Here is a 16,680-nt window from a genome sequence, read left to right on the forward strand (position 1 = left end):
AGGAAAAGGGTCCACTTGGTTCAAATTCGACCACCACCCCCCAGGTCCAGATCACGCTACCCCCCTGCAACACGTCAGTGATACGTGCATTCAAACGAACTGTTATATAAAGACAGACACACATACACATACCCAACACGTCAGTGATACGTGCATTGAAACGAACACTAAATTAGTTACGCTGATCAAAAGGTTGACACCTGCTCTACGTTCAGTGAGCAAACGTTTCGCTAACGTTCGCGAACTATCTGATTGGTTCCCAACGTGGCCATTTTGGTTTACTATGACGCGCATAAACCAGTCTAGCGGACGTTTTTTCTGCTTGGTCTGACTGAACGCAACCCAGACTCATTTACCTGACGAATGAAGCTACTACACCTGTGTTCGAAGAACTCGCGCTGACATGGCGAGGTAAGTGCGATTTTATTACAGGGAAGGGACGTGTGATTTTATTACAGGGAAGGGACGTGTGATTTTATTATAGGGAAGTGTGATTTTGTTATAGGCAAGTGTGATTTTGTTAGAGGGAAGTGTGATTTTATTATAGGGAATTGTGATATTATTGTAGGGAAGTGTGATTTTGTTATAGGGAAGTGTCATTTTGTCAGAGGGAAGTGTGGTTTTATTATAGGTACGCGTGATTTTATTGTAGGGAAGTGTGATTTCGTTATAGGGAAGTGTGATTTTATTTAAAGGCGAATGTCCAGTAACTCTCTATTCATAAAAAAACAATGGAGAAATGGCTCGCGTCGGCCCATTTTTTTTTTTGGTGTTTTTTTTTTTTTGTTGTGGGTTTTTTTCAGAAATGGAGAGTTACAAGGATATTCCCTTACTTACAATACACCACTAAATAATAACTATATGCTAATATAAGTTAGTATGGAGTTTAACACCAGTGTTTTTGGTGGGTTAAGTAGTGTTTTGGGTATTAATTAAAACAACTGTGATCATACCGCTACCTCGTAGACATAATGGAAGCAAATATAGCAGGTTTCCTCTCTAAGTCTATGTCAATGTTACCAAATGTTTGACATTCAGTAGCCGATGTGCTCTAGTGTTGTCGTTAAACAACAACAACAAAAATACCTTTTAGCTTAAAACATTTTGTCAATGGTAAGACAAGCGATGTGTGGCTGCAGTGGATACTTCTCCCACTCTCTAGGCGTTGACCACGCCACATCATTGGTTCGTTAAATAAGCATCCCGTCCGTAACCAGTCGGGTGTCAACCGGCCTCAGTGGTGTCGTGGTTAAGCCATCGGACATAAGGCTGGTAGGTACAGGGTTCGCAACTCGGTACCGGCTACCAACCGAAGCGAATTTTAACGACTCTCTCAATAACCACTAACAATTAACAACAAATCCACTGTCCTGGCCAGACAGCCCAGATAACTGAGGTGTGTGTGTCTCTGTGTGTGTGCGAAAGCGGGCTTCGGGCTACAGTTTATACGAAAATTCCGTCACACAGCGGGCTTTGGGAACCAGTAGCATTTGGGCGACAGTAAATGCCGTCGCCCAAATGCCATTACCACTGTATTGTCGTTAATTGTTAATATATTTAACATTAATTGATGTTCTTTAATAGTTATTCGTTGATAATTTGAAAATATGACGAAACGTTGCTCGAAAAATAAACAATAATTTTAAGAAACGAGCTTTAAATTGGCTTCTACCGAAATGTGTGTGAACGATAAACTGTCAGAGAGCAGGCTTCGGGATACAGGTGTGTGAATCGTATAACGGCGTTGTTTGTTCACCAATAGCGCCAGTACTCTGAAAACCTCGTTTTATTTTTATATTCCATCTATGTGCAAATTATCAATTAATTCTAATACGTGAAAGCTAATAACACCAGGGGAGTGCGCAGGAAATTTTGCAGGGGGGGGGGGGGGGGGGGGGGGGGGGGGGGGGGGGGGGGGGGGGGGGGGGGGGGGGGGGCAGGCGAAGCCCGACACCGCGAGCGCCGCAGGCTCGAAGCCCGTGATGGGGGGTCTTTAAGACTCGATAAGAATAACGTTATCTAAATTTGATAGAAAAAAAACCCTGTGGATCTTTGGTAAAAAAAAAGAAAAGAAATAATAATAATAATATAAAAATCGACACCATATGCGCACGGTATCAAACGAAGGTAAATATATACATGGAAGATGACGCTACTGTACTACATATAGCAACTGAAATTTTAGATGTATAGTCTGCTTTTTTAAAGTCTAGGCACGGATTTAGATTGCCCCTATCGCCTTAATAAAAACAAAAACAAAAACACCTACATATATCCGCGCATGGATGTTATTTATTGTTGCGATCTATCAGCAGTGACGGCAGCAAATTGACCTGTCTTCCTAGAAAAATCAATCAGTCAATCAATAAAGTAAAAAATAAATGAGATGACGATGATTGGTTTCATCCACACTTAATTTACTTTGTTTTTAATTTATGACATTTGGACTGTCTTTGGATTTCTTTCTCTTAATACAGTTTAATAAAGTTCAAAGCCAAATAATAAGAAGACAAAGAAGAAAGACCGTTAAAGTAGTGTCTGATATATGTTATGTATATGTAGAATAAAATAAAATTATCAAGTTATATTAACCAAAAACGCATTTAATGGTTAAAGAATTTAACCCCACCCCAATAATAAATAATGAAATTAAATCTCCCAGAATGCACCCACAGACATCTTGAATTAACAAAAAAAAGAGAAGAAAGTCTACACATCATTTATGTGGCACGTAATCGGAGGGGACTCTTTTTTTCACCAAATTTACAGGCTCTATTCCTACCCTCACCCCGAAAAAAAGAGAAAAAGACTCCGCCCAATAATTTTTTACCGTTATGCTACCCACCACTGATACATTATACCAGCTGGACGGTATTGTAGTGAATTACACGAACCCATGGTCGGGCCACATGGCTTTTATAGGTACTTCGGGCCCCTTCCGGTACTTCAATCTTTCACCCCACTACAGTGCCTCAGCAAAAAAAAAAAAAAAAAAAAAAAGTAAATAAATATATATATATATATATATATATATATATATATATATATATATATATATATATATATACAATTGGCGGGCTCGTGTTTACGTGTGCATATTTAGCTATGTCCCAATTATGGCGATAAAATAATGTTGACTTTCTCTTATATTTATGTCATACTTATCTAACAACCAACATGAAGATATTCCACTTCTTCTTTCGCAAAAATATATTTTGACCACTGGTTTATTTGTGTGATATCGCCTTTCTTCATCTCTCCCCCTCCTCTCTCTCTCTCTCTCTCTCTCTCTCTCTCTCTCTCTCTCTCTCTCTCTCTCTCTCTCTCTCTCTCTCTCTCTCTCGTTCCAGCCAGTGTTCCACAAATGGTGTAACATAGGCCGTGGTATGTACTATCCTGTCTGTGGGATGATGCATATAAAAGATCCCTTGCTGCTAATCGAAAAGAGTAGCCCATGAAGTGGCGACAGCGGGTGTCCTCTCTCAATATCTGTGTGGTCCTCAACCATATGTCCGACGCCATATAACCGTAAATAAAATGTGTTGAGTACGTCGTTAAATAAACCATTGCCTTCCGTTTCAAACGAAAGGCGAAAATCTCACTCGTTTCGGCAGGCACAGTTTCAAAATGTTCACGTGCCTTTAAATAGTGTAACCAGAGCCCCACGATTGGTATATCAAAATGTGTTCTATGTGCCGTCCTTTCTGTGAAAAAGCATATAAAAGACCCTTTGCTGCTAATAGAAAAATGTGACAGGTTTCCTCTCAAGACTACGTGTGATAATTACCCGTTGTTTGAAACCTAATAGCAGATTATTAATTAATTAACATGCTCTAGAGGTGTCGTTAAACAAAAAACAATTTGAATTATTTAAGCAAATGTAACAAAGTAATATGGCATATCTAGGCCCAAGATGTCCCAATTGGGACATCTGGGGTAATTGGGACATTTTGGGCTTCAACTTGCCCCTCCATATTCGATGCATATCAGCTAAGCTGCAGATAGATCATGCTGTCTGCTACAGACACAGACGTAGTTTGCCTTAGCTATTGCAACAGTGGGTATACCTGAGAGATGTGAACAGTGGGTGGCTTTTATTAGTACCTGTCCACATCACCCCGACCAAATTGGTAGGGCAAAGGGAATGGGGATTAGTTCTTCTCCAATATCGAGTAATGGCTGACTGGAATTAAAGTTGTGTATGCAGTTTACAAGGTCACGTTGTATTAACTTTGAGATTATATAATAAAGAGATTATTACCCTTCTGTGTTTCGGTATCGTCAATATCACATATTGGGAGTAAAAATAATGTAACTTTAAACGTCATTTCCAACTAAAACGTATTTACGGCCCTAGTACTTCTAGTTAACGTGTGTGTCATAAAGAAATCAATTTCAGATTAACCTAAATACATCACAGTATCGATTTCCATTGCGCCTTTTTCACTGGGTGGTATGGTAGTGGCGACCTTCCCCAAGTTCAGCCAGCAAATGTTTCGCTAACGTTCGCGAACTATTTGACTGGTTTTCGACATGACCATTTTAATTGGTTTAGCATAAACTAGTTTAGCCGACGTTGTTGTTTTTTTTTTTTTTTTTCTCGGTCAGACTAAACTGAGCCCTGGTCATCACCTAGGAGCAGGAAGTCATTCATTCATTCATTCGTTAACTTGCTATCACACGTATATGTATTGGCATTATGTGTTATCGAAAAATAACGAATGGTGTTATCACCGACGGGTGTGTGAGAAAAATATTTATTACATACCTATTCAATCTTACTATAGTGATAAAGGCATTTTGAAACTGTGTGGTAAATATATGTTGTATCGTACATATATGCGATCTGGACCGGAACTTTTAAATGGGGAATTCCCTTTTCTTTTTACTGCAGTTAGCTCCTTTTATTTACTGACGTCATATATGATTTACAAATGACATTATATCGTATTTGAAACATCACACAAGACTGCCGCAGAGTATGATTTTTAACCATAAATGAATCCATGAAAGGTGTTTTGATCATAGATTTAACAGTGTTGTTATGACGTTAAATAAAAACCGTTTTTGTAAAACACAAAAGAAGGTATGTAATACATACAAAAATTCACATATGTTGTTTTCGCTTCCTATTTATTGCATTCGTTTATTTTGCGAAAGAACATACCATGAGACCGCTAAGCAAAATAAATCCGTGCAATAACTAGGAAGCGAAACAACGTATGTGAAGTTCTGTCTATTTATTACCCCAGCAGGCACTCATAACTGGGAAAATAACTATGATAAATTATCATGCATTGGTCTAACGAACAGTACTATTGGATGACCTTGTCGGTCCTAAATATGACGTCATCACGATTTGGCAAAAACACAATGATGTCATGTAGGTTAAAGATTTTGTGTTTACGGCTGTCTGGTTTTGGTGTTAAATGTGTAACAAAATTTCATTTTAATGCAATTTATTATAGATTTTGTACCAGAATAAAGAAAACTTTTGTTTTTGAAAATTATCTATGTACGTGATTAAAATACAAAGTTATAACAATACTCAAAACAGTGCGTAAAGTGGTTTATATGATTTATATACATATATGTGTCGAAACTAAAGGCTTTTAGAGAACAATTGGTAATACATAGAATAACAAACTCGCTACCATTTATTATTATTATTATTTCACTCGGGACATAAATTTGATAATAATTGGTAACTCGTTTATTATCCTCTATATTATCATTGAACAGAGTGGAGATATGATCAGGGTTCTCAAGAATTAAATATTTCTTTTTAGATATAATCAAAATCGTTGTAGCGAAAACGTGTTTAGCGTCATCGTTTTTATAGCCTACAGGACGCCAATAGAATCTCAGTTTATTTTGTTATCTTAATTTAAATAAAATAAATGATATTTTATAACAAACGAGCAATGTATTACTGAAATCATTGTTTACTCATAGGAAAGGCATCCAGGGGCGGACTCGGTGATAGTGATATAATGGGGTGTTCACCCTTTGTGGATTTGTTTTGACAGATATATTTCACCAAAATATTGAGTCCTCGCCCTGGAGGTAGTACTAAACCAGCTTATATGGAGTACCTGTTAAAAAAAAAAGTGTACTCAAATTTTGTGCGGAATTAGGGTAGTCATAGACGCTACCCGTTATTTCTGAAATGGGCAGCTTGACCTCTGTTTTTTTTTCTGATTCACTTCAAAGGTGAGGGTTGATAGTATTTATATCCGTGGTATTTATTTTGCCTGATACGCTGCAGATAGGAGGTTTAGCCATATATGTTACTATTGCTGTCTATGGGATTTGATTTGGTAGTATACACCCTGGAGTATTCGTCATGTACTTCGACATTTAAAGCTTAGCCCAATAACCGTTCACACACCCTTTTTCAAGTATCTGTCTCCGTAACAGGTGTGCTGGTAACCTAATATAACTCCTTTGTGTTAACCAGGATGTTGTTCGACAGGCTAGGTATCTGTTACAAGCGATACAGCCAACGAACAATGACTGGGATTACAATGATCTACAGTTTCTATCTAAATTTACGCGTATTCATATCATGTTCGTCCACTTTTGGTGTCTCCACTGTTCAAAGGAACCAAGCGAGACCTAACTGAAGGAAAGAAGATCTGTTTTATTTAACGACGCACGCAACACATTCTAATGGGGGTTATATATTCAGGCCCGTACGCAGGGGGGGGGGGGGGGGGGGGGAAGGGGTGCGACGGGTGTGTACGCACCCCCCCCCCCCCACAAAATTACTAAAGGTCCACTTTTCTCTATTAAATTTAAATAACGTTACGTAATCGTTGTTTTGGGGGGTTATTTTTATGTTGATTGGTCCCATCACGAGCAAATCGCACCCACCCATTAAAAATCCTGCGTACGGGCCTGTATATGGTTGCAAATGATGAAAGAGAAAACTCGCCGCCATCACGCAATGAGCTATTCTTTTCGATTAGCAGCAAGGGTTCTTTCATACAGACAACATCCTACAGATAGGACAGTACATACCACGGACTTTGTCACACCACTTTTGGAGCACTGGCTGGAAAAAATAGCCGAATGGGCATAAAACATTATGTCACCTCATAATAATTTCAATCTACCTGCAAGAAAATAAGGTGTCACATGACATTTATGATTTAAAGAGTATTTATGAATTGAAGAGTATTTTGTTAAGTAACCTTCATTTCAGCTGAAAATCGCAGTCCATTTAAGAAACAAATATTTTACCCTGTGCCGGTTTCAACCTCAAGTGTACACCGCATATCAAATATAGACATTGGGTGGATTGATTGAGTAAACCCCCAGCTCCCTCCTTCCTGCTCCGCCGTGCCTGATACTACTTAAAAATATATTAACTTAGTGGGAATAGATAATAGTACAAATAATCAATGTCGCATATTACTATCAATTGGACCTGCATTTTCATAACAACAATATGTTTGTCCCTGTGTTAACTGTTTGTGGCGTTTTATTTTTGTTTTGTTTTTTTGTTACACATATAGGAATCTACACAATAGAAACAAACAAACAAACGAACAAACACAAAACAAAACAAAACAAAACAGAAAACAATACAACCGCAATTTAGTGTAAATAAAAAATTGATTCAATGAAACAGTAAATATTTCTTATCAAATTCAGTTACATTTTTATTTTTACTCCAAAGATGTATACTAAATATATTTAGTTGGATAAAATAAACTACATTTAATGTGTGTGCGTGTGTGTGTGTGTGTGTGTGTGTGTGTGTGTGTGTGTGTGTGTGTGTGTGTGTGTGAGTGCGTTTGTGTATAATAGGTATACACCAATGAAGCGTGAATAATATGTAATTTATAACTTCACTTAAAGATATTATGTCAATTATAATAAACATAATATTTGGCTTTATTGGTTTGTTTTTGAAGTGATATTGGCTAATTCGTTTACACCTTTGGAATATTATAACAATACACAATTACATACAATATTTTTAAAGTGCTAAACGAAGGAACTAATTGGTTATTCGTTATTTAAAATGTGCAAACCAATATAACTATCAACAATAAAGTTTAATATTGCGAGCCTTATTATTACTCAAAATTACAGACAGCAACAAAATATACAGTTCTTGTCATCCACGTAAAATAGGGATGCGTTCAGCGACAACGAACAGCACCAACGTTCAAGAACTATTTGACTGGTTCTTGATTCTGTTTAAATTCAAACTCAATACCAAGTCTGTGATCATTGCAATTAATTAAGATTGATAAACTGATTGTTGTTAGCAACTGGCCTCAGTGGCGCAGTGGTTAAGCCATCGGACTACAGACTGGTAGGTACAGGGTTCACAGCCCGGTATCGGCTCAAACCCAGAGCGAGTTCTTAAGGTCTCAATGGGTAGGTGTAAGGCCACCACATCATCTTCTCAATCACTAACTTCTAACTAACCAACTAACAACTAACCCACTGTCCTGATGTGTGTATCCAGGACAGCGTGCTTGAACCTTAATTATTTCTCACTCCAGCCAGTGCACTACGACTGGTACATCAAAGGCCGTGGTATGTGCTATCTTGTCTATGGAATGTTGCATATAAAAGATCCTTTGCTGCTAATAAAAAAAGAGTAGCCCTTTGAAGTTGCGACAGCGGGTTTCTTAGATATCAATATCTGTGTGGTCCTTAACCGTAACCGCGTCAAACAATTAGTGGTTTATAGTGTACTGCTGGAGTTTTATATAGCAATGACCTTAAGTGGTCATCCGTATAGGTGGCCCATCCAAAGATGGTAAGCTCACGAATGCTCTTGGAACTTTATGGGTCACCTCGGAAGTTCAACAACAACATCTTCAATATAACAAAATGACATGTTTTATTTAACGACGCACTCAACACATTTTATTTACGGTTATATGGCGTCAGACATATGGTTAAGGACCACACAGATATTGAGAGAGGAAACCCGCTGTCGCCACTTTATGGGCTACTCTTTCCCATTAGCAGCAAGGGATCTTTCATATGCATCATCCCACAGAACAATACTGTCGAATTACGTACTTTACATGAACATGCACGCTCTTTGAACTGGATACACATTACGCAATAGGGTTTTATGGCTCTTTGCTGTATAGCTTTGTACTTGCTTTGGTGGTCTGTATGGAGAGATGGTAAGAACACATGTACGTACGTACACCTGATTGCGATGCAATACACATGAACACCTGCATACATGTGCATGTGCAGACTATGACATAAAGACAAGTTTGTCAAATGGATTTCGAATACAGGTTGTGTGGGGTTTTTTCGGGTTTTTTTTTTTTTTTTTTTTTATCTGTTGCTTTGATATTGCAAGGACTGTGCGGTCACGAACAAGCTTCATTTTGTTAATCCAATCTTGGAATAGTGGCAGTCCTCTTACTGCCGGTGCAGGAAAGATGAAGTTGTCTTGTGCCTTGCTCGGACACATTCATTTGAGTCTAGAATCGTGGTCGATCCCTGCCAGTGGGATTATGCCTCGTTCCAGCTACTAAGGCATGGGTATGTATTATCATGGGGGGGGGGGGGGGGGGGGGGGCGTATTTATAAATAATAAAATTGAAGTGGAGATATTTTATTTTGATTTTTGGGGGGTGAGGTGGGATGGATATAGCCTATAACAATGACCGTGGAGTGTATTTGAAAGGGTGGAGAGGGTGGGGGCATGGTGTCGGTTCAATGGTCTGGGAGATGAAAATAAATGAATTTCACGGTCTCAACCTGCTTCCCTGAGAAAAGTTTGAATTTCAGGTGTTAAAATGTCACATTTCCGGTCTTCTGAACAGAGTAACTGGAAAAGTGGGAGAATGAGGACTATTAGGTCGGTACCCTTTAGGATATTAACATTTATTCCATTGATAGTAATATAACGTTGGATAAAAATGGAAATACATGGAATTTTGCCCAATATGTACCAGATTCTTCTTCGTAGTTAATTAATCTCATTTTATTATCTGTAGTTTTATTTCTAGCATATATTGTTTTGGCCTCGAGATACTTTGTACGTAAATGTGTGTGTCTTATCCCGAACCAGGGTCGCTTGTTGTGCGCTGACCTTTTGTTACTGCTGTCACTGTTTACACGCACGTGACCGAATGTCGAGGCTGCCGTGTCTAAAAATAGATCTTTTAACATATCGGTAGCTTTTGTGACACATGCTTTTGTATTAGTAGACTCGTCGTCAAGAATTAGATAAATGCTTTCGATTATGTTTAAAATACATGAATGCGTCAAATATGTATCGCCGATGCGGACACGGCACAAGACTACTTCATCCTTCCTGCACCGCCTGTAGGATGACTGCCACTCTCCCAGGACTGGCGTGACAGAATGAAGCTTGTTTGCAACCGCACCGTCCCAATCATCTTGCCAAGTCGGAAAAATATATTGATTAATACGAAATTTAAAAAGCACTGTAGGGGACACCAATATGGACACGGGGCAAGTTCAAAGCAGACTTGACAAATTTAACGAAGACACAAAAAATAAAGTAAATACTACAATATACTACTGGCCCCAAAACTTGTGGCAGCACATGAAAAGGTATCATAAAACATACTAATAGACTTAGCGTGGATCAAATAGCATATATGTAATGTCGTATTTTATTGGCCAAACAAAAAAATTAATAAAATTAAAAAACAATTATAACCCAGCGAACAGATTCGACATCACAGGCCCGTGGGAAATGAGGTGGAGGTGGACGGGGTGTAATACAGCCAGCCCCGCTTGTACTCGAGGACGAAAATGAATAAAGGTAAAAATGTGACTTGTGTCCCGTCTCCACACTATGGACGCTGAAATGCCCCGCTAGAAGTCATGCACCCTCCCCCAGATATTGTTCCTACGGACCTGGAACCTGCTCCCCTCCGACAAATTAGACAACATCCATAGCTGCCTGTGACAATCGTCACGTAGGCAAAAACAAACATTATTATTTTTAAAATTTTATATATTTTTTAATGTTCCGTCTAACTCGCAGTATCCCCCCCCCCCCCCCCATCCCTTTTAAAAACATTTTTATTTTGTTTTCTCTTTCTTTTTTCATTATTATTTATTTTACTTTTTTGAAATACAGTAAACGTAAAAACAGATTCGACCTCCTCTCACAAATGAAATGAACTTTCCGCTGATGTGCCAAATATCACATACGCAAAACCAAGCGTATTCTTTTTTCCCCCCCTTTTTCTCTTGATTTCACTTATTTTGTTAGTAAACCGAAGAACTCTCCATTCTCCATACACTCCTTTTTATTGTTTGCTTATTGTAATCGTTTCCCTTTGAACGATTTACAAGGGTTAATGGTCAATACAAATGTATTATTTACTTATTATTTTCCTTGTAATGCGAATGCCTTGTAAACACGTATATCGCGATTTTAAAAAAAAAAAACCACATGAAATAAATATATAATTTTTTTTTCTTAATTCATAACGTAGTGTAACTGACAACCGTAGCGGCAATTGACAACAAGAAAAAGGTCAGAGGCGCAAATCAAGTAGCTCGTGCACGTTTGCAGTGACCGCCGATCAACCGTCTAACAGGATTTTTTCCCCCGACTAGTCTAGACGCCGTCTAGCTTGGGCGGAGTCGCCGTCTAGACGCAATTATGGTTTGTTCGCGTACTGTAACCATATCACTTTAAAAAAAAAAAACCTCATTGTTACTGCTTACTTACATATTCATATACACTTTGTTATTACAATTAATAGTGCTATTTCTGTTCGTTGTTTAATAAAGAATATTCTTTAATTATGGCTTATTTTCTTGTCTTTATGTTTATATTTTTCATATACAGGACAACAAAGACACATTCTAGTTCTTCCCATCAATTAACATAATTATGGAAAATAACAATAGCGTGCTATACATAGTTCTGTGAATATAGGTTCCCCCTACACACACACACACAGTTGAAAGGCGATAAAAACATGGATTTGAATTAATATTTTGTGTTTTATTACGTTTTATTTTAGAGCCAAATATAACCGACCTGTCAGTTCGAGTGTCAACAAAAAAGCCGACCTTAATTGTTAAATTAATATATATAATTAATATAATGCTATTTTGTTTCTAAATAGGACGTTATTTAGTAGTAGTATTGTAGTTATATTAGACGCTGTAAGTTGACCTGTTGTTTATTTACTTCCAAAACGGTTGAGTATCTCTCATGCTTGAAACAATATTTTAAAATGTTATTTTAGATACAATACTCGAGATCGATAGAGCTAGTAACAACTTTTCAATATTCACTGGCGAGAAAAAAATGCACTGATGTAACACCACATAATTTAAAATATATATATATAAAATACCATTAAAATGAACTAGTATTATCTTATTTTATGTGAGAGTCCACTTAATCTGTATTCCTTACAAACAAAAAGAAAGAAGAAACAAACAACAAAAAGAACAACACGACTCAGGGCCGGGTGGAACAGGGAGTGATGGTATGACCCTCTCACGTCTGAAAGGTCACTTTAAATGTATTTTTTAATGCTATCAAGCAATTTTATATGTTCGCGTAGATACCGACAACAAAATCATACTTTTAGAATAAAATCTTTAACTGTAGGCCTATTGGTCACTGCATAGCTCTTCTGATCTATGTACAACATATATATTTTGTGCAACATAATTATGATAACCGTATCCAGGTTTGTCATTCAGTTCAAAATAATCAATGTTATTGAAGAAACCAAAACCGTGGTTTGATAAATCCTTCGAAAGCTGTCAAAACTTTGCCAGGAGATTGTTAAAAAGGGTCAATGTATGATAACAAAATGAGGAAGGGCTATACCTCAACACTAGTTCCACATAATATTTTTTGGTTTCATTGCAATATTAGGCTATTCTTATAGGCGTCCGCTAAGTACACTCCCTCGGGTCCAGACCACGCTAAGCCTACGATACGTTCCCACTACCCCAATAATCCATACCATGTCCTAAATAAGTTTAACCGACGGCCGCCCCCTATTAGGAATTCAGACTAATGTTTCTTGTCTTCATTAGTTTCCAACTACGTATTAAATCTACTAACATTTAACAACTGGTAAAAAATCCAGCCCTCGTATTAAAATACCGTGCACAAAAATAGTCATGTGCCTGTCTTCAATTTCCAGCGCCATTTCCTGCTCTGTCCATCATCCGCCTTAAGGACTCGAGTTATTAATAATACTTGGATTGACCCAAAGTCAGATGCGAAAAGAGAGGTGGTGGGGTACAGGGCATTTATGTATTTAATTGTAATAATCATTTGAAAATATCCTTGTTTTAAAAAAAACCCAAATCGATAGAAAATTGTGTTCTTCGAAAGTTGGCTAGGCCTATCTGGGTATTTCTTCATGCAATTTTAAAAGGGTATAGAAACAAACGAATAATGAAAAATAGCCGAAACGTAGTGTTTTTTCCTCTTTACGTTTTGATAATCTCCCATCAGTACACTGCTTTCGCTGCGTTGTAGGCTACTCTCAAATACCTCTATTTTGTCACGCTTTTAAAATTCGCGTTTTACCACATGTATCCTACAACAAATTCCGCGTTTTAAAACGTGACCATTCATTTAAAGGAAAGATAACTCTTTCATTAAATTAAAGTTTATTTGGTGTGACTGTGAATTTTCATGCAATATGTTTGTTTGATTCTATTCGTTCAAATCGTAACAATATTTGGTTTGTTACTGTTAAAAAATTCTGCATTCAAGATAAGTAGGAAACTTATTATACACTTAATTTTAACAAAAAAACCCACAACCACCACACCCAAAAAGCATTCGACAAAATTCAACTCATTCCCCGTATTTGTTTTTATTAGATCTGAAACTGTCGTCCAAACCCGTTGTGACATTCAGAGTGTGAGAGAGCATTTGGGCGACGCGTTGTCATACAGGCTTTGGGCGACAGTTGGTGTGTGTTTTGGTTAAAACAATTAACTTTTTTCATTTTTATGTTGGAATTATTACTATTTACTAGATTTTACTCTGTACGTGACAAAATGTGTGGTGCATATTATTTTATCTCAGGAAAAACACACCTAGCTTCAATACTGTAGCCCGAATACAGCTCTGTGACAAGCTGTCACCCAAAGCCTACTGATTTGTACACAAAAAACGTGTGTGCGTGTGCTGTCTGTATGTGCGTGTGTGTGTGTGGCGCGCATGTGTGCGTGTGTGTGTGTGTGAACCTTAATTGGATATAAGCACGAAACATAGGTTGAAATAAATAGTCGGGTGTGTTGCATTACATGCTATTTACATATATTTACATACTATGGGTGACAGCTGCCAGCTCTGTTGTTCAACTTTGGTTGGGGTACATACAACTTTGAGGTTGCAATATACCAAATAAATACCTATTGCTGATAATGTTAACGTTACTAATAAAACGGTATTTTTCATTTGATTTTCATCTGATGTTCGGTGGCTTATAGATCCAAATTAAGGTTCAAAACCACGCTGTCCTGGGCCCACACCTCAGCTATCTGGGCTGTCTAGGTCCAGGACAGTGGGTTAGTTATTAGTTGGTTAGTGAGAGAGAAGAGGATGTAGTGGGTCTTATACTACCCACTGAGTCGTTAAAACTCGCTCGGGGTGGGGAGCCGGTGACCGGGATGCGAACAGCAGTACCCCTACCAGCCTTATTTACGATGTCTTAACCACGACACCACCGAGGCCGGTTAAACGGATATAAGCTTAAGAGAAATGAAGCCTGCTCGCACGTGCCCCGTTCCATTCATCTTGCCAAGTCGAAAATAGATATTGGTTAATATGATATTAAAACATCACTTTAGGGGCACCAACACTGGCAATACCCGTAATGGCAACATGGCCGGGTACCCAACAAAATATAACATCTTTAATTTCAATGCATCCAATCGATGCTCCACTTAGCGTTTACCGTAAAGTTGGTAGACACGAAAGTGAGTCCCTGTAAAACCACCTATATTGAAAGTTTGTTTTGTTGTTACCGACACCACTAGACCACATTGATTTATTAATCATCCGGCTGTTTGGATGACAAACATTTGCTCATTTTGACGTTTAGTCTTAGAGAGGAAAGCTATACGTTTTTTTCATTAGTAGCAAGGGATTTTTATATACACTCTCCAAACAGGGACGATCAGCACATGCCATCATGGGTCTTTGATATGATACCAGTCGTGCAGTGCCCTGTCTGGAACACAAGAAAATAATATAGTTGGATGCATATGAATCCTTATATACGTCTCCAGGGGCTTGAATGATTGCCCAAACTTTCAGCAGTAAAGATTGATGATGAAGTCGGGCAATATCGCGTAGAAAATTATTAATTATGATGGCAAAACGTAGCTAGAAGCCACATAATTCACATCCCGTGAGCCGTCTGGTTGTCAACATCTAGTGTATACTGCATAACGAGCTGTATAATTTAGTGCCAGTAGAGAAGTATCTGTACAAATAATCGATGTCATATGTTACTACCAGTCAGAGCCGCAAATAGCTTTTACTAGCTCAGTAAATATTTGACACTGTACCTCACACTTTGATCGGAACTTTCTGCTTTAGTAAATGCAAAATTCAGGTTAATTATGCTAGTCTGGCTCAGTTGTGGATATTCGCTGACTCACTTGTTTTTTTGTTTTTGTTTGTTGTTTTGTTTGTTTGTTTTGTTGTTGTTGGGGTTTTTTTTGTTTTTTTGGGGGGTTTTTTTTTTTTGGGGGGGTGGGGGGTGGGGGAGTTTTGAACGTGTTTTGTAGGTCACCGAGAAAACGGATTATTTGGACTTTGAACTCTATCAACGTGCCCATATCCAATCAAGGTTCAGGCACGCCCATCCCGGACTTAAATTCTTACATCGCCCCGTGACTAATTCCGGGGACAGGAGGGAGTGGGGTGGGGGGTAGGGAGGGGACTGTTCATTCTTAAAAATTATTTTCGGGTCGGTTTTCGGTTTTTGTTTCCCTGATTCGATTTATTGCGCGGTACGTTTCACAAGTAGTACAAGTACGGCAATTATCATACATCCATTTTAAACTATTTTAGAGCAAGACATTTTATTTTTATTGGCATTTTTTTAAATATAATTCCAAATATAAAATTATATCTTGACTAGAAAACAAAAATTGCATTTTTACCATGCCATCTTAGCGTGTTGGGTTCTGGGATAATTGGGCAATGTGTCCCCAGGATTTGAGTTCAGAGAGTTGGCAACATAATTCGGGGAGAGAGAATGCTTGGGATAGTCCTCCAGTTTTTTTGTTTGTTTTTTGCTTCTTCTTTTTTCTAATTCAGTAGTCTATATACGCATTAAAGAGTACATAATATATGGGTGCCATGTACATATTATAGAAGTCCTAAAAGAAAGATATATGTCAAGACCTATTTCTGTAGTGTTTATTATTACATCGATAATGTCAAAATCATTGATGAGAAGTCTACATATATATATATATATATTTATATAAACGATATATATATATTATATTTAAAAGTAGGGATTACTCGATATAAGCACACATACATAATATATAGGCCTTGTGTTTGAGCTATTAACTCAACACAAGTAGTTACATAAAAAGGTATTCACTGATTAAATACTACTACTACTACTACTACTAATACTACTACTATACTACTACTACTACTACTACTACTACTACTACTACTTACTACTA

At 37.7% G+C, this 16,680-nt stretch overlaps 1 protein-coding gene across 1 annotated transcript in view; it reads left to right on the forward strand.

The window, feature by feature from the left end:
* Positions 1-337: 337 nt before the first annotated feature.
* LOC121381027 (alpha-(1,3)-fucosyltransferase C-like) overlaps positions 338-16,680 on the forward strand; it is a 28,989-nt gene continuing 12,646 nt past the window's right edge. The window contains exon 1 of the mRNA XM_041510111.1: positions 338-411. Coding sequence (XP_041366045.1) covers positions 404-411 — 8 coding nt within the window. The 5' untranslated portion in view covers positions 338-403. The remainder of the gene's footprint in view (positions 412-16,680) is intronic.

The sequence above is a fragment of the Gigantopelta aegis genome, chromosome 2, assembly GCF_016097555.1.
Source record: "Gigantopelta aegis isolate Gae_Host chromosome 2, Gae_host_genome, whole genome shotgun sequence".
NCBI lineage: Eukaryota > Metazoa > Mollusca > Gastropoda > Neomphalida > Peltospiridae > Gigantopelta > Gigantopelta aegis.